This window comes from Myotis yumanensis, unplaced genomic scaffold (genome assembly GCF_028538775.1).
Source record: "Myotis yumanensis isolate MYYU_CA2020_CCGP unplaced genomic scaffold, mMyoYum1.0.hap1 SCAF_3, whole genome shotgun sequence".
Taxonomy (NCBI): Eukaryota; Metazoa; Chordata; class Mammalia; order Chiroptera; family Vespertilionidae; genus Myotis; species Myotis yumanensis.
In genome coordinates this window covers 28,778,647-28,797,017 of record NW_027223754.1, presented here as the reverse complement: position 1 = coordinate 28,797,017, position 18,371 = coordinate 28,778,647, and the positions used below count along the sequence as shown (strand labels likewise).

The 18,371-nt window shown below is 48.1% G+C and overlaps 1 protein-coding gene across 1 annotated transcript in view; it reads left to right on the top strand.

Moving 5' to 3' along the window:
• The first annotated feature begins 2,177 nt into the window (after window positions 1-2,177).
• TFDP1 (transcription factor Dp-1) overlaps window positions 2,178-18,371 on the top strand; it is a 48,183-nt gene continuing 31,989 nt past the window's right edge. Inside the window, exons 1-2 of the mRNA XM_070408541.1 lie at window positions 2,178-2,325; window positions 3,217-3,291. Of these exons, the coding sequence (XP_070264642.1) occupies window positions 3,280-3,291 (12 nt within the window). The 5' untranslated portion in view covers window positions 2,178-2,325; window positions 3,217-3,279. The remainder of the gene's footprint in view (window positions 2,326-3,216; window positions 3,292-18,371) is intronic.

Genomic DNA, 18,371 nt, shown 5'->3' with positions numbered 1-18,371 from the left:
TCTCTCTCTCTCTCTCTCTCTCTCCCCAATAGCTCTTGAGAGTTCAGAATATTTCACTATGGTGATCTTTGTGCAGATTTTTTTTTTTAATATTTGAGGTAGTTACCCAGTGTAAATATTGTCGAGTTATGGAATCTTGAATCTGCAGGGAGAGGTTTAAGATTCTGTACTCTGATCCTCCATTTCTTCCGAACGCTGAGATCCAGCTTCCTGTTCTGTGCATTTAGGTCCAAGGGCTTGCAGGAGGTCTTCTAGCTGCTATCTGGGGGTGAATATTCAAATACAGTCAAAAACAAGGAATTCCTGTGAAAGAAAAATGGAACTAGGAACATATGACTACGTGAGGAACAAAACGAAGGAATGCAGGTTCAGATATCATGGGGATCATGGGGACCTGCTAATGGGTGAAGAGCTGTATACATTTCACCAGCAGAGAAATAAGGTGTTAGGATGTGTAGGACTTTCCCTCTCTGTAAGCTTTTCTTCTTTATTAAATACTTTTATTGATTTCAGAGATGAAGGAAGAGAGAGAGAGAGAGAGAGAGAAAAACATCCATGATGAGAGAGAATCATTGATCGGCTGCCTCCTGCATACACTACACTGGGGATTGAGTCCAGCAACCTGGGCATGTGCCCCCACCGGAAATTGAACCGAGATTTCCTGGTTCATAGGTTCATGCTTAATCACTGAGTCACGCTGGCCAGCCAGCCCTCTGTAAGCTTTTTATTCACCCCATATCACGCCACCACCCATGTTTCTCTAAGTGTCCATTGTAGGTTGATCAGGGAAAGAATGTGAAGATTTTTGCTGTCTTCAAGAAGAAACCAATGCTGATTAAGATGTTAACAGTTTAAATGGTGCATAAGAGAAGCCGGAGTGGGTGTGATCAGCATAAACTGGTTAAATTGTGAAACCATGTTAGGTGGGGTGTAATGCAGCAAACATGTTGCCCATACAGTGCAGAGGCCTTTGCTCTGTGCTTGTCCTCTGAAACGTTAATTAAGCCTGAGCTCTCAGCACAGCACCCCTGATACAGCCTTGAACTTTGGATTCGCAGGACCCGCCCACCCTCTTCTGGGTCGCCAGCCCCTTCAAAAAGCTGGTGGGGAGGGGCGCAAGGCCCTGACCCTGACGGTGGTGGGTTGCAGAGGCACAAGTCAGGGCCCATCAGTCTCACACATAAGGAGCAAACTGGCTGCTTGGTTTCCCTTCCCAGCACCCTTCTGCAGGAGGACGCGGGTAATCTGCGCGGAAGCGGAGCGTGGGTGTAGAGGTTGAGGGCCAGACCGGGAGAGGAGAGCGCCAGATGGGCAGGGCCTTACAAGCTGCGTGCGCACACTCCCTGCCTCCTCCAAGCATCTGAACTCACGTGCGCCCTCCTCTCCTTGTGCACATACACAGGAACTCAATCAAACATGCCCATGGGCACATCCCTGCCTGCCTTTCTCAAGTACACATACACTCCTGCGTGCACACAACCTGCACGTGTTCACACACCCTGCCTCCCTTCCCACTCCAAGTGCGCACACCTGCAGGTGGGCACACCGGTCCCCCTCCTCCATGTATGCACATAAATACCCGTGGCCACAAAATCAACCCTTTTTCTGCCCGTGTGCACACACTCCAGCAAGTACACCCGTGTGCACCGGCACACAGCTGGGGGCCCCTTTCCTCTCTGCACTTACACATGCGCACAGCCTCCCACTCTCATCCATGTGCGCATACTCATAGGTGCACACACACCCGTGTGCATACACTCTCATCCGTTTCCCATGTGCGCACAAGTGTACACACACGCTGCCCCCTGTGCGCACAAATGCACACGCAACCTGGGCCCGTGTCCTCCGTGTGCGCACAGGTGCACACATCCCGGCCCCTGTCCTCCGTGTGTGCGCACACGTGCACACCGCACTGGCTCCTCTCCCCCGCGCGCGCAACGCCGCATCCCGGCGCCAGTCCCTGGGTCTCCATCCCCGCTCGCGCGCGCACACACGCGCACGCGCAGCCCATCCCCTCCGAGCCAAGCGCGGGCCGCCCGGCGGGAGGAGGAGGAGGAGGAGGAGGGCGCCGAAGGCGCGAAAACGCGCGCGCAGGCGCGCTGCGGGAGCCGGGCTGCCGCCCACGTCACCGCGCCGCGCACGTCACGCCGCCCGACGCCCGCTCGGCAGGGTGAGCCCCGCGCCCGGCGCCTTGCAGGGCAGGACCCCGGGCGGGAGTGCGCGCCGGGACCGCCCGCGTGTCCGTGTCCGCGTGTCCGCGCCCGCGTGTCCGTTTCCGCGCCCTCGTGTCTGTCCCCGCGTGTCCGCGCGCCGACCGTCAGCCAGGTGCGGCGGGCAGGGGGCCGGAGAGGGCCGGGGTCCCGGGAGGGGCGCGGACACGCGGGGCGCCCACAGGTCCCCGTCCCACTTCCCCGCCGCGTGTGCGCGCCTCTCCGGGTTCTCCCGCCTCCTGCCCCCAGTCCTGGGCGCCGCCGTCGGGGGTTCCCAGGTGACCCGGCTGTGGGGTCGGGGTCCCGGGTCCCGGGCAGGGCCTGCAGGTGGCCTTCCGGCGGAGCAGCAGCGCCGGCGCCTGCACCCGGGGGGGATTGGGGTTGGCCCGGGCGCACGGGGTCTGGGGGTCCGGGGTGCGTGGGGGCGGCGCTGACCCCGACTTGGCCTGCCCGACTGCCGGTTCCGGCGCGCGGGAGGCGCTCGCGGCGAGGCGGCCGCGGCCTAGTGACAGGCCGGAGGCCGGACCCCGGAAGCCCACCTGTCAGAGTTACCGGCCGGCCGAGTGGGCGAGGGGATCGAGCCAGAGGGACCCGGGCGCTCCTTGGGGTGCGCTTTTGCGCAGGGACAGAGGGGCTGCTTCCAGTCGTTGGCAAGGGGTCCCCAGCTGCGCCCTGGGTGCGCGGGCGCAGGCTGGGTCCCAGGCCCGACCGGGTGCCGTGCCGGAGTCTTTGTGTGGGCTTCGGGGTGGACGGGGGTCTGCAGGGAGCGGGACTGGGCATCCTGGTGTTGGATGCATTTTCGTTCATTTAGATGACTTTCAAAAATCCCAGGTGTGGGTTTTTTTTCCCCCAGCTGCGCTTTGAGGATGGAGTGTGGGTTTAGAAAGGAAAGTGCCTGCTACCTGCAGAGGCAGTCAGGATGGTTGGTGCTGGTACTGGGGAAAATGTTGATATTTTATTAACTTCTTTTCTCATTCTTACTCATTTCTGTTTTTCCTTCCTTCAGAAAAATCATTTTTCTTCTCTGGAGGGTGAACATTTATAGCATTGATTTCACGGATCTGATAACATGGCAAAAGATGTAAGTATATTTGCTTGGTTTTACAGGCAGATATTTGCCTCCATTCTTTGTAGCTTTCCCACTTTATTTTAGAATGACAACACAAACTGCAGTGCTGTTTATTACCAGACTTTTAAAGCAAATAATACGGGATAAAAGTGAAAGAGATGAAATAACTCATAGCTTTTACAGAGATGTGTGTGATTTGCTTCTACACCTGGGTTTTGCAGCCTTGGCACCAATGACAGATGTTGCATGAGGCTAACATGATATCATCTGACTTTTCCTTCATCTTTTCAGACTGTATGAACTTAGAAATTTGAATATCTTTGTTGAAGGCCACCCTGAATTCAGTGAGATGGAGGGCTGGGACCAGGGGGACTGGTTGTGTGCAGAATGCCCCTGTGTACCTGCTTTGTGGAGAGCGCAGGAAGTTAATTCAGCTTTGATCAACAAAGTACTCCTGCCGTTTAAAACCCACCCTGTTTTGGCCACATTTTTTTCCTCAGAAAAATGGAATTTGGTGATTAATGAAATGTAAAAAATTTGCTTTGTATTTGTCATGAAACAATAGAATATATTCAATGATTTTTTTTTTAACTTGTTCCAAGAAATTGGCTTTAGATCTAAAAACATAGTCCGTTTTATTGGTTCTGTAGTTGTTACTACACTTTGTAATATAGTCAGTTAAAGTCACTGAAACCCCAGTTCTATCCTTCAGTGTTTCTTAGAATGCATGGTCCTGTAAACATTAGTGAGAAGAGGCTGTTTGTTTATTTACTGATTTATTGCACAGAGGTGGAACTACAGCTCAGGTGCACTACATCTACCTGAAACACAGCTAGAGGAAGTCAAAATGTGTCCAGATCTGTGGAACCAATAATAGGCATTATGCCTTTTTCATCGTTTCAGAGGTTTTCATAGTCTCTGAGAAGTCTGCCTGAGAGCGCCCCATGCTCTCACCGACTGTTGGGCGTGCTTTCACGCTTGGCTCCTGTCTTCCAGCGCTGGGTTTGATTTGGTGGAGAGTGTGTATGAACACACAGTTGCATCCTGGGCGCTGTGTTTTAAGTTGAAGTCGTAATCCGTATATCACGTTAGCTTGATTTTTATCATCTCTAATTGCATTTGCCCATGTATTCCCCAGAGAGGCAAGAGAGGTTAGTATGTGCCCAGGAGCAGGTTAATGTGGCATCTTTCAGAGGGTGCCGCTGGACCCCAGTGCCTCTGTAAGAGCGCGTGCAGTTCTGGGGTTGTGTGCTTCCGGGAACCCAGTTTACCTGTTCTTTTTTATTAACGACTAGAGGAGAGGGGAGACTCTCTTTGACGCCTTGTTGGCCTCTGGAGGATGTACAGAGACAGTCACGGCCCCTGCCATATGGGTGCAGGGAGAAAGGCTCCTCAACAGCCTTTTCTGACGTTCACTCTCTTTTTGGAGAAGCAGCCCTTGGAAAGCGAGGGGCAGCTGAGGGCTGTCTGGGTTGTGGGGTGGTTCCCCTGGAGCTGATGTTTGGTCCTGGGCGCTCTGATGATAATGGGGTGTGTAGTTCAGGCTGAGAAACAGCAAGGGGAGATACAGAGGGGAAGTGGCCTTCCCTGTCCTGAGAGCTGGGTGATGTCAGGAGTGGCTGCAGCCAGCTTCCACCCGGGCTGCTGGACCAAGCTGGAAATGGAGACTGTGGTCAAGTAAGGGCATTTACTTTCCTTTGGCCTTTTCTCTAGTTAACCTTATTTTTTTTTTAAGTAGGCGAGTGGCATTTGAGTTTGGAAAGATGACTTTGGCAGCCGTGTTGCAGGGGAAAGGAGAAGTAGTTAATTTAATTAAGCAGTGGTGTTTCAGTTTTTCTTAGGTGTAAGATCAAAATCCCAGGTGGGAGCAGAGCCTTATGGGTGTAAGATCAAAATCCCAGGTGGGAGCCGAGCCTAGGACCCCAGGTTTGCAGAGCTCTGGGGGCTCCATAGGAGGCTGTTGGGGCCCAGGGAGACTGGAGGGGGCTGGACTTAGGTTTTGGGGGTCATAGAGGAGGACAAACTTAGGAGACTTGAGGGGTCAGCCTGTCAGATTTTGGTGAGGAGGATGAGGAAAAGTGGTGTGGCAGCTTTCTATGTCCAGTGGAGGTCCAGGGCGACCAGCAGGTCTTAGGGATGTAGCCAGGGAAATGGCTGGGCAGGAGTGAGCCCATTGACTGGACGTGAAGGAGTGGTGGGCGTGGGTAGGACAGGAGCCACCTTTGAGGAAGAGAGGAAGTGGGCTGGGCTGGCAGGGCCTGCAGAGGGGCAGCAGGTCAGGGGGCAGCATGACTGTCCTGACAGGTGAGCTGCACTACACTAGGCCCGTGGGGGGTTGTCTGGGCACGGATGACTGTTGCAGGTTAACCTGCTGAACAGTGTCTTTGGTCTAAGGGGCCTGATGCCAACTGGTCTTCTGGAAAGACTTGGAGCTTTTCTCCTGTCCTGTTGTAGATGCACCTCAGATTAGACTTGTACACGAGCCTGGCCCACTGGTTCCTGTGGGTATTTCATTGCCTCAGTTCTTGGTGTGTGGGCTAGAGGTGGAGACACCCGAAGTCATGGTCACGTGCGCTCCTCGGTTCACGCATCCATTGTTGCCATTGTTGAGTGCCTGTGTCCAGCAGTGAGCTTCTCACCAAGCTTGCAGTTGGTGGGATACAGCCGAGTGGCGGGGCCAGGTGTTGGGGGCCTCTCAGAAAAGCAGTGCCGTCTTCACTGAAATCAGAGGATGGGGAAGAGAGCGAAGGTGGTGTGTGGGGATCAGGGAAGAGCATGGAAGTGGGGCTCCCATATTGTACTCTGGCACCAACTGTAAACCTTATGTCTTCTGTTTCAAGAACACAGATTAAATACTTGTGTATTTTTAAAAAAGATATTTAGACAAAACACTGTAATTCCTTTGTTTAGAAAAACCCCACATTTCCCAGAAATATCGGAAAATGAGTCTGATTCCTTGATGATCAGTAGCTAACATTTCATTTCAAGAGTGTGTCTCTTCAGCGGGAGGTGTGCTAGGATGTGTGTTTAAAATGGCAGGGATGAGTGGGCTGCCACTAGGCGTCCTCACGGTGAGCCCTGTCTGTCCTCCTGCTTCTCTGGTTTTACTCTGGTCAGACAGAGGAGGGAGATGGTGCCTGGGGAGGTGTGGCGAGAGGGTGGAAGGAGCCCAGGCTGCTCGAGGACCCGAGACGCCCACTCCTGCCAGTCTCGGTGAAGCCAGCCAGTCTGGCCTGAGAAGCAAAGATGAGAGCAGGCCACAGGCCATCAGAGCCTTCACTCTTGCCTTCAACATTCGCTTATTTGAATTAAGTTATTATGTGCTTGAGGTGAAGAATTCCAATAGTAAAGTTCATATTCACTATTCATACGCGGTGTGGAGGGGGAGGAAGCAGAGAAGGGAAGATGCAGCAGCATGGACACACTTTGTGGAAGTTACAGCGACCCCAAGCGTGGTTGCTCAAAATTGACCACTAGAAACAATTTTTGGGGTTAGGTCCAGAAATTTAATGTAAGAGAAATATTGGCTGCTATTGGTATTTGGGCAAGAATGTCCTTGCTGAGGGGACTGGCCTACACAGTGACAGTGGTCCCTTCCCCAGGCCTGAGATGCCCGAGGGCCACTTCTTGTATTTGCCAACATCCTGGTGGGGGTTAGTGCAGCCTGGAAAAGAATACTGATTGGTCATTAAACTTCTCTGGGGTCTTCCATCATTGCCTTCACAAGATCCCGTGGCCCTGTGTGTGTGTGTGTGTGTGTGTGTGTGTGTGTGTGTTTTGGGGACTCACTGGCCACATGCAGGCTGTCCCTTGTTCTCACACCTGAAGCCCAGGGACCATCCTTAGATGTGCATCTTGGAATGTTTTTTCTCAGTTCCTGTAGAGAGAATCATGGCAGGTCAAAGGACATGGCAGCATGCATTTCAGTCACTGCCCTGGAACTGCGTGGACCTGTGTTCCCGCAGCCATGGGCCTGTTCTCTCCATCATGGGGTCTTGTCACCCTCATAGGTGAAAAATGTAGTTTATTGTTTATTGATTTATAAAATTAGGTGTCTGTGAGTTTTGTTTTGTGCCAACCACAGTTACCATGAGCACAGGTCAGGATTGGGAAGGTTTGCCTTGTTGAGAGTGCAGTTACATTTTCAGCACTGAGGAAAGCTTCTAAGGCAACAGTAAACTTTAAAGGAAATATAAACGTCATAATGGTTAGATCTTCGTATTAAAGGTTGTAATTGCGTGAAGTAGAAAGTGGATGGCATCTGACATGACTGTTCATGTGTGGGCACCTGTGTGTGTCCTTGCCTGGGCTGCTCCCCTTCCCCACCATCTTTATCCAATCTGTAGGTCCCCATGAGCAGTTTGATGCTATTGCTATTTGGAAAACTGTAGTTACAAGATAAAGGACCTGCGTAGCGGCCGTAGTTCTTTTAGAACTGGAGCTAGAAGAGTCAGTGGGTGAGGGAGTGTGGCCCAGAGCGTGGTTCAAGTTCTTTCTCAAGGTCACAGGCAGAGCCTGTGTCCCCAGCTTCCAGTTTCGGAAGTTCCTCATGGCCCCGGGAAGGAGGAGGAGAAGGAACAGTGTCACCGCCATCCCCACTGGAAAGATCGCATTCGCATCCTTGTCCAGTATCATGAAGGTTTGTAAAGAGCGGAGAGCTAGATAATTGATTTTTTAAATTATAAGGGTGCTTTTGCCAAGAGATGTTGAGTGGCAGGTTCAGACTGTGGTGGGTATTCCTGGGCCCACCCCTCCACATTGCAGGTGTGAGAGCAGAGGGACAGCCTGGTGTGCCCAGTGAGTCCTGACCCAGACCCCAGGCCACTAGCCCTGAGCACTTGGCCAGAGGCCCTCCTGAGGGAGGAAGACACCGCAGATGCCAGCATGATCTTAAGGTGGGGGCAGTACTGGGACAGCTCCTGGCCGGGAGGGTGGCCATGTAGGTTTTTATTCACAGTCCATGGGCCTCAGTTTTTTTTTTTTTTAATATGTTTTTATTGATTCCAGAGAAGAAGGGAGAGGTAAAGAGAGATAGAAACATCAATGATGAGAATCATTGATTGGCTGCCTCTTGCATGCCCCCTACTGGGGATGTAGCCCAAAACCCGGGCATGTGTCCTTGACCAGAATCAAATCAAACCCAGGACCCTTCAGTCCACAGGCTGACTCCTTATCCACTGAGCCAAACCAGCGAGAGTGATGGGCCTCAGTTTTGAAAGCTGCTCTGTGGGTCCTCTTGTGTTCCGGAAAAAAAAAAAAAAAAATCCCTAAATTGTATTATTGAGAGCTGGAGACCAACGAAAAAGGCATCCTATGTAAGCTTTAGAGGGATGCTATAATGAGGCCTGGTTTAATACCAATAGGAGACTAATGAGCTAATCTAAAAATACATGTCCTGAGTATCGTTTTGCAGACCTAGACCTCGGTGATGAAATTCAGGGCTGAAGAAATAAACCTGGCATGGCAATAACCTGCTGTTTCCGCCAGTCTTTGATACAGTGAGTTCTGGGAATGGACACTAAGTCACTCATTTAGTACCGCCTTTTCTTTTGCCTGCCCGATACAGTGAGTTCTGGGAATGGACACTAAGTCACTCATTTAGTACCGCCTTTTCTTTTGCCTGCCCTCATAAAGAAACAGCTTCACATCGGAGATTAAGAGGGTGGTACATTTAGCCCGAGTCACTCAGGTTTAAATAGAGAAGAAATCCATGATGGTGTGCTTGTTTTTGCAACAGGGTTTTCATGTTTTAGAGTTAATTTTTCTCTACGTGGAATGAAAATGGAGAACTCTGAGATGGTATTAAACAGCAGAAAGATAGAGCTTAATTAAAAGTGTTGCCCTGAAGCATCTTGCTTTAAAAGAGGTATTGTACAAACACCTGCTATAAAACTCAAAAGATAAAAGGGATATCTTTTTCCCTCGTATAATCAGCTTTTTTTTTTAGCTTTGTCCTTCTGCTGTGTAAAAAAAAAAAAATTATCTTCAGAGTTGGTTGTGAAACAATTAGGAAATTCGCCTGTGGTATTGATGCATAGCCTCACTTGCTGTGTAACTTCTAGATGATGTTTTCCTCACATCATCGCCTTTTCAAAGAGGTCTTCTCTCTTGGTATTTAATAAATTAATATTTTTCAGTTAGAACAATGAGGAAATTCTCATTTGTCATTGACACCTGGCTTCTCTTGCCTGCGTTTTCATACTGTTTAGGAGGGACTGGATTTCTAGGGAAGAGCGACCAGGAATGGGTCAGAGGTGGCACATGGCCTGCACCTCTCATGACCCTGTGGATCCTTGCTGAGGGCACAAGACCTCTGGGATGTACGTCATCTGGGATGTGGGGTGTTGGCCTTGGCTGACCCTCAGGCACCTCCTAACCCAAATGATTACCATTATTAGGGTATCAGCCACAAATAGTATGGCTGCTGTGTCTGCGTGGCACCTGGCCTGGAAAGGAGTTGGCCGTCAGTAAATCCCTGCTGACTGCCTGCGACTCCTGCAGACCCGACTCTGCGTGAGGACTTGTATTGGAGGCTGACTAGCTTTTCAGTTGTTGCAGCTTACGGGTGCCGTTCAGATCTGCCACAGGTGATTTGGAACCTCTAGAATGAAGAGTTGTGTTCACCTCTTCTTGTCAGGGTCTGTTGTTTGAGCTTAGGACCCTGTTCATCAACATCAGTTTTTGCACGATCCAGTTTTAAAGGGAATGCTTGTTTGATGGGATGAATGCAACTGCTTTGCATCCTCAGGTTCTAAAATGCAGCATCTCTTAACACACATGCTTGAACTGTGCACCCTGGTGTCCCTTACATAACATCACATCCCCAAAGGTCTAAGAAAAGGAGACAGTGACTATCTCCGCTAGGCAAGAGCCCAGAAGGTCATTGCCTGAAAGTCGGAAAACCAGACAGTTTCCAGAGCTCGATGTCTCCACAGCCCCCGCGGCTCAGCTCTGTCCTGTGCCACCCCTGCCCAGGTGACAGGTGACAGGTGTGCTGGCCTGCTTCATGGTTCATTCTGCAGAGGAACTCATCATTCCCAGGTTGTTGTGTGTGGCAGCTCAGCATGAACCGTGAGTTTTGTTTTTAATGAATGACAGTCCTGTCACACCAACCAGCTTTTCTGTCACAATCATTGGAATGTACATTTAGCAGAATTTCCATGAGTAGAGAGTTTGAGGTACTGAAAAAGTTCTTCTGTTACAAAAGTAATGTTAATTGTACAAAACTTAGAGAGTTCCGGAAAGTAAAAAGAAGGAAAAATATCATCAGCCAGTATCTGAGATGAATTGTTGGTATTTTATAGTATGTTCCTGTTGGATTTTTATTTAGTCATATTTAATAAAGGCATGTTTTACAAAGATGTAAATGTACTGTATATTCTATTTAATCTTCCTTTTCTCTTTTAAAAAAAATATATTTTATTGATTTTTCTACAGAGAGGAAGGGAGAGGGCTAGAGAGTTAGAAACATCGATGAGAGAGAAGCATTGATCAGCTGCCTCCTGCACACCCCCTACTGGGGATGTGCCCGCAACCAAGGTACATGCCCTTGACCAGAATCGAACCTGGGACCCTTTAGTCCACAGGCCAACTCTCTATCCACTGAGCCAAATTGGTCAGGGCCCTTTTCTCTTTAATGTATTGTCAGTATTTCCCCAAGTCAGTCACTTTTTTTTAACCACGTTATTTTTGGCAGCTATATGTTTATTTGACACGTCGGAAAATTATAGATGGTCAGTTCTTGAAAAAGTGAGTTAAAATGGGAAATGATAAAAATGATGCATACCGCCCTAGCTGGTTTGGCTCAGTGGATAGAGCGTCAGCCTGCGTGGACTGAGGGTCCCAGGTTCGATTCTGGTCAAGGGCACATGCCAGGGTTGCGGGCTCGATCCCCAGTAGGGGGCGTGCAGGAGGCAGCCAATCAATGACTCTCTCTCTCATCATTGATGTTTCTATCTCTCTCTCCCTCTCCCTTCCTCTCTGAAATCAATAAAAATATATATTTAAAAAATGATGCATACCTTTACACATCGTTTTAAATTCAAACGTGTATTCACTCCCTGCCCACTCCTTTGCCTATAGAGTGAAAGTCCTTTCTAGGTGATGGGTCCACTGTTGCTGAGTCTCCTACATAAACCATACTCATAATATCCAGTTCTGATTTCTGTAAAATGGATGGAGAACATAAAAGACATTTAAAGACACTGATGCAACCTTCTAGATTGTTTGCCATTTTCCCCAGACTTTTTCCCCCCCCTTTTTCCTTGATTTATTGGGGTTATGCTGGTTAACAAAATTATACAGGTTTCAGGAAAACAGTTCCACAACACATCATCTGTATACTGTATTGAGTTCACCATCCAAGTCAAGACTCTGCCCATCACCATTTATTCCCCCTTTATCCTCCTCCACCTCCCCCTACCCCCATCCCTTCAGCAATCACCATACTGTTGTCTGTGTCCATGAGTTTTTTCTCTTTTTTTTCTTTTTTGCAGCATCCCCCTACCCAGCCCCACCCCCCGTCCCCCTCTGCCTGAGAGCTGTCAACCTAGCCTGCTCTCTATGAGTCTGCTCTATTTTGCTTGTTAGATCATTTTATTCATTAGTTTACACATATGTGTGAAATCATATGATGTTAGCTTTCTGTGACTGGCTTATGTCACTTAGCATAATGTTCTCCAGATCCATCCATGAATTGTGCACTCTGGTGTCCCCTTATAGAACATCGCAAAGGGTAAGATTTCCTTATTTATTGCTGAGTAGTAAGTATTCCATTGTGTAAATGGACCACAGCTGTTTTATCCTCTCACTACTGATGGACACTTGGGCTGCTTCCAAATCTTGGTTATTGTAAATAACGCTGCAGTGAACTTAGGGTGCATATATTCTTTCGAATTAGTGTTTTGGGTTTCTTTGGATATCTTCCCAGAAGTGGAATTGCTGGGGCATAGGCAGCTCCATTTTTAATTAAAAAGAAATATTTTTATTGTTTTCAGAGAGGAAGGGAGAGGGAGAGAGAGAAACATCAATGATGAGAATCATTGATCGCTGCCTGCTACATGCCCACTACTGGGGATTGAGGCTGTAATCCGGGCACGTGTCCTGACTTGGAATCGAACCGTGGCCTTCTGGTTCATAGGTCACCCCTCAACCACTGCGCAACACCGGCCGGGCTCCATTTTTAATTTTTTGTGGTAACTTCATACTGCTTTCCACAGTGGCTGTACTAATCTGCATTCCCACCAACAATGCACAAGGGTTCCCTTTTCTCCACATTCTTGCCAACACTTACTTGTTTGCCCCAGGCTTTTAATAACATACGAGGGGCATAAAGAGATTTTTAGAAATGAGCACATCTGAGTGTTGGATAGCACGCTGCTGAACTTTCTGGAGCACAGATGTGTGGGTTACCTGAGAGTCCTGAAAGAAATCAGCATCTTATAAGAGAGTGGAGAATATCAAGTAATTTCACAACCCTTACTCCATCCTGATGTGCCTTAATTCCTCAGTTCCCAATGTTGGGGATGCCAGTAGTTTCCAGTTAAATCTCAAATTTGCCCAATTCCATGATGATATCTTAGGATAAATTCTTGGAAGTGTAATTCTGTGTGGATGTTTATGGCCGTGCCTGGATAAGCATGAGTGTGCATGGATGGATGTGTGTGTGTGATGCAGCACGTATATGCACTGTATCTTTGAGAGATTATCAGATTACTTTCCAAAATTATTGTACCAGTTTTTACTTCCATCAGATTGTAGGTGAGAGCCCATTTTAACATTCTCTTTTCAACATTGAATTCGATAAGGTGATAATTTACAAACCCACGGGATTGCTTCATGGGATAGATGAAATACTAAATGGCATTTTGTTTTAGCTTGCATTTTTTTATTTAGAAGTTGAATATTTTCCTTTTAAAACAATGTTTCACTGTGAATGGATGAACATACCCTCTGCTCATTTTCTTTATTCAGGTGTTTATTTCATGTTTATTTGCATCCACTCTTTATATATTAAGGATATTAAAGTTCAGTTTTTCATTTCACAGCAAAATGTTAACAATTGTTTGCTTTTGTCATTCGGCGAGAGTGTTAAGTATAAAATCACCTCAATATAAGCCTTGGATTTTAACATTAAAGACAGATAGTATTTAGGTAATTTTAATGTTTTTCTTCACTTGAGTGATTAGTATATATTTGTTCATCATTATTCAGTGTAATCATCAAAACTCTGAGGCTCGAGTTCACAGTAGTAGTGTGCATTCTTGTAGCTTCTTGGGTAAATGATTACAGTGCAGCCTAAGTATAGCCCATGAGCTCTTTTTAGCTGTTGCATAATATCTTACTTCCTTTGTTTAAAAGTATTAATGACTTGGAGTACCTACTATGGGTCTTATTTTTCTGTTGGTTCAATTGCTTTTCAGAAAAATCAGGGTTTGAGTGAAAATATCTTATGCCACCTATATTGATAGATCCTAAATCCTGTTTTGCAGAGAAGGGAAGTGGGATGAGGAGGGAGATATGTATGTGAGAGTTCAACCTCTAACTTTGTCTCATAGCTGAGTTTGGGGGGGGTCAGTTAAAAAGCCACACTTACCTTTGACCTGGTGAACTTTTCGATTAATCCAGATAAAGACGTTATTTATTTTTTGAAGTTATTATAACTTTAGCAGTTCTTTTGAAAAATCTGTTTTTTAAATTTAGATACCTTGTTTGAAATGATGTGCAGCATAAAAGATAAAGGTTTGCCTTAATGTTATCCAAATAGGTAGCCTATGAGTTAAGATGGCTATGGAATAGTTGGGTGTTTGATTCTCCTTTTATGATGCCTTGAGGTGCCTCTCCCCCAAAACACACACACACACACACCCACACAGCTTGGGTAGGAGGGAAGTCACAACATTGAACAATCTCATGGGGTTTTGTAACTCTGGAGAAATCCTGTCTGTAGACTTCGGTGTTGCAGAGCATTTCCAGGCCGGAAGTGGGGACTGTAGAGACGCCTTCCCCCCACGGATGTAACCCCTTCTTTTTCCTAACAAACTGTAAAGTGGCTCCTATGGGAGCTGCACGGCCAAGTCTGACTTTGGGGATGGAAAGGATAGGAGCTGGGTAGTGTGGAGGTGGGTTTCTGTGATGACCGTAGGCCCGACCTCTCGTGCCACGATGGTGGCCCTGTCCGCCCCAGCTCATAGGCCTTTGTCGGAGTGAGGTCTGGACAGGTGTGGACCATGGTCCTAGAAACCCTGCCTCCCCCTGGGAAGGGAAAGGGCCCATGGTGGCGGTGTACTGTTCTTGTCACAGTTGTTCGTCCCCTGCCATCTACCCACCCGGACCCCGCGCAGCCTTCAGACCCTGGACTCTGCAGGCTTCTGGGGCCTTCCGTGGCGGTTGTGGAGGAGCACTGGTCCTTGTGCAAACTCCCGGCCTTAGATGACTTTGCTTTTGTTAAAAAGAGAGTTAGGTTTGTTGTAAAAGGGAAAAAAGTATGCTGCAATAAATTTTCCAGTGGAGAAGTCAGATTAGTGTATTGTTACTTTTAAAATTAGCTAATAAAATCAGTATATTAGAGGAGCAGAAGATGTCTCTACCTCCTGTCGTGGTGTTACTCTCAGGAGAAACCCCAGGCCTCGGTGCCGAGTGCACGCGGAGCCGCAGGGCCCTGGGTGTTCTGGAAACGATTTCTGCGTGAGGACCAAGGCAGTGGTTTCGAGTGGACCGACGCTGCCTGCTTCTGAGTCCCAGCTCTGCCGCTTCCGGTGCTGTGACCTCAGGCAGAATCTTCTCCAGGGCTTGGCGACTCGTCTATAAAATGAGGTAACAGGCATACTCTTCTCTCAGGGAAGCAAAGATTAAAGGACCAGATGCATCACGTGCTCGGCCTGGCCCCGGCAACTCTTAGATGGGTTCTGAAGAATAAAACGTGAGGCTTTGGAGAAATTTGGAGTTCGTCTCAGGCCTGGGCCTCTGACACATGCTTCTTGGCCCTGAGTAGTTGGTCTGATCAGAGCTCACTCCGAGTGTGATCAAGGGGGTCGGCTCCTTGTGAGGACCTGAACTCAGGAGTGAAGTAGGCAGGCCGTCAGAGGTGGGGTTCAGTGAGTCACAGGCTGCCAGAGACGAGGTGTGGGGGACCCACCGGCCATGAAGAGGACGCTGGCTCACCACTGAGAGCTCCGGACCACGCGGCCTGTTTTGGCCCTGTTCTCTGCCTCTACTGCAGTCTTTCTGTAGGCAGACTTCTGCCCATCCCACCTGCAGCTTGCCGTGGCTAGAATTTAGAGGAATCCTGTGGGCGGTGGGCAGCAGGGACTCACCCTGGGGAATAGGGTTGGATGGGCAGCACCTCTGACACCCATGGCTTCCCCTTTAGGGGCTGAGGCTAGGAGGAGGGCGGACATGGGGCAGTTAAAACACAGCACAGGCTTTGTTTAAGAGAAGCAAGCGCTCAGTGCAGCGGCTCGCTGGTTCAGACTTTGTCATAAAGAACAAGAAATAATAGGGAGCAGCTTCCTGACAAATCAGATCCTAGCCTCTGTTAGGTGTCCCCATCAGGTCCTGGTGAACAGTGTCCACCATGCAGCAGGTGAGAGAACGCAGTCCATGCTTTCCAGAGCTAACCCAGTGCAAATCTGCCACCAGCGCCAGAAAGTGGGACATAAGCAAATAGTTAAAAATGGTTTTGGAACCATGTAATGTTTTCTTCCAGGCAGTTTTACTTTTGTGCCTGTTCTAGAATAGGTTTAATATTTTTCTGGCTGAAAAGCAAGAGTTGAGATGATGACTGAAGGAGGCAGGTTATGGATTAGAAGAGCAGATGCTGTGGCTCAGTCTGCTTCTTTCTAGGAAGGATTGTAATTGGGGAGTGAGATACTGGATTCAGCGAGAAACAGAACCGCACATCTCGGCGTGAGCAGGTGGCAGTTCCTGCGCTGTGCATTTTGGAGTGGGGTGGAGGATAATAGTTAAGTGATTCAGCATTTGACTGACCTTCAGGTCCAGCTTGGTGGGCAGGAGTGGGATGGAAATGCTAATTTATATTTCGCTCTGAAGAGGTGGGCTGTGGTGGCGGAGGCAGGTGGCCGAAGGAGGCGCTACTGCAGAGGAACTGAAGAATCTTAGCACTTCAGAGCCGGAAGAGACTGGAGAGCTCTGAATCCAACTAAAGAAAAAGCAACAACGGAATTTAACCTAGGCTGTCCCTTTGAATCCCAATTTTGCTTATCATGGAGAAGAAGAACAATTGTAATGTGTGTTCATTGCTGATGTCATGGCTCCTGGCAGAGAACTCAGGGTCTCACTTGAATTTCAGAAACCCTGGCAGTCTCAACCCCCTGTTCCTGGCACCAAAAGCAAATCCCTTCCTCCCGCCTCTCTCCTCCCCGCCCCCACCCCCTCTCAGTCTGCCACACCTGTTCCTCTTCCTTTCCTCTGAGTCTGCTGGCGTTGGTCAATTTAACTCCTACCTCTTCCTCTTCCCTTTACTGATGGACCTGAGATTTTCTCCTGAGGACACAGTTTCTTGTGGGGGAAGGATTGGCACTTGCCTGGTCATTGTTTTCTCCACACTGTTGCTTTTCTGCTCCCCAGCTGATTCCGCAGGCCTGTGCCTCAGGGCCAGCTCTGTGGTCATGGGCTGTGCTCCATTGTCTCTTGCTGTCATCCTGGTTACTTTTCCATGGATGCTCCGTGGGGTCCTGAGCTCTGGTCCATGGCTTTCTGCCTCCATCCTCATCTTCCTCCTCATCCTTAGATCTTTTTTTTTTTTTTTTAAATATATTTTATTGATTTTTTTACAGAGAGGAAGGGAGAGGGATAGAGAGTCAGAAACATTGATGAGAGAGAAACATCGATCAGCTAGCTGCCTTCTGCACACTCCCCACTGGGTATGTGCCCGCAACAAAGGTACATGCCCTTGACCGGAATCGAACTTGGGAGCCTTGAGTCCGCAGGCCGATGCTCTATCCACTGAGCCAAACTGGCTAGGGCTCATCCTTAGATCTTGTTATCCTTGCGACTGTATCTTTTGTTAGAAAATGACAATAGTTTTGTGCTTTAATTACAAAAATACACTAAGTCCTCAATATTGCCGATAGGTTCTGCAACTTTAAGTGAAATGATGTATAATGAAACCAGTTTTTACCACAGGCCAGTTGATATACACAAGAGGTAAGGTTTTACGGCATCTCACCGATGTTATAACAAAAAGACATTGAGTCCAATGTCATTATTCAAGCACCTGTTATATAGGGTTTATTTAGAAATTCAAATGGTATCAGAAAATCATAGTCCAGGGTAACTATTCTTACCCTTTGGTGATGATTTTGGGGACTAACTCCCTAGATGTGTGTGTTGTTTAAACGTGCACATGTATTAACCAACTTCACATAATGAACTCACATTCTGTTCCCTGCTATTTTATTCCACAAATTGTCCTAGGCTTTTTCATGTGGGTAAATATAAACAGATAATTAAAAAAAAAACTAACCCCTGCATCCCTGTCACCATCCTGTTACCACCTCATTTCACAGCCCTCTTGTCCGTCCATGCTTCTCAATCCCAGCCAGGTGATCATGAAGCCAATGACAAACTTGACGTCGTTTCATTAAATATTCTAGTATGTATCTCTTAAAGATAAGAACTCTTACACATACCAAGACAACAAACAATAATTCGTTAGCATCGCCAGATAGCTAGTGTTTGCATTTCTCCATTTATCTCAAAATTTGTAAGCTTCATTTGCATCAGGATCTACCTTGGTATTTTGTTTGGATGTGCCCTCATTTATTTGAACCTGCTGGTGGGCATTTCAGTTGTCTCCAGTAGCTTGCCTTCATGGTAAGCAGAACGGTGGTAAATACCCTTGTGGGGTGGACTCTCACAGTGGCATCTTCCAGTGGTGGTGCTGGCTAGAGGCATTGATTTTTCGCTTCCCTGCGCCTCCCTTCCCTGTCCTAGGAGTGCCCTGATCTTGCCACACAGATTTAAATATAGATATTTGTATTAATTTATTGTGTATTGTTTTCAGCAAGAGCCTTGATTTGAAGCTCCTGTTTGGCTGTTGCCAGATACAGCATTCCTAGCTTTATTTTTTC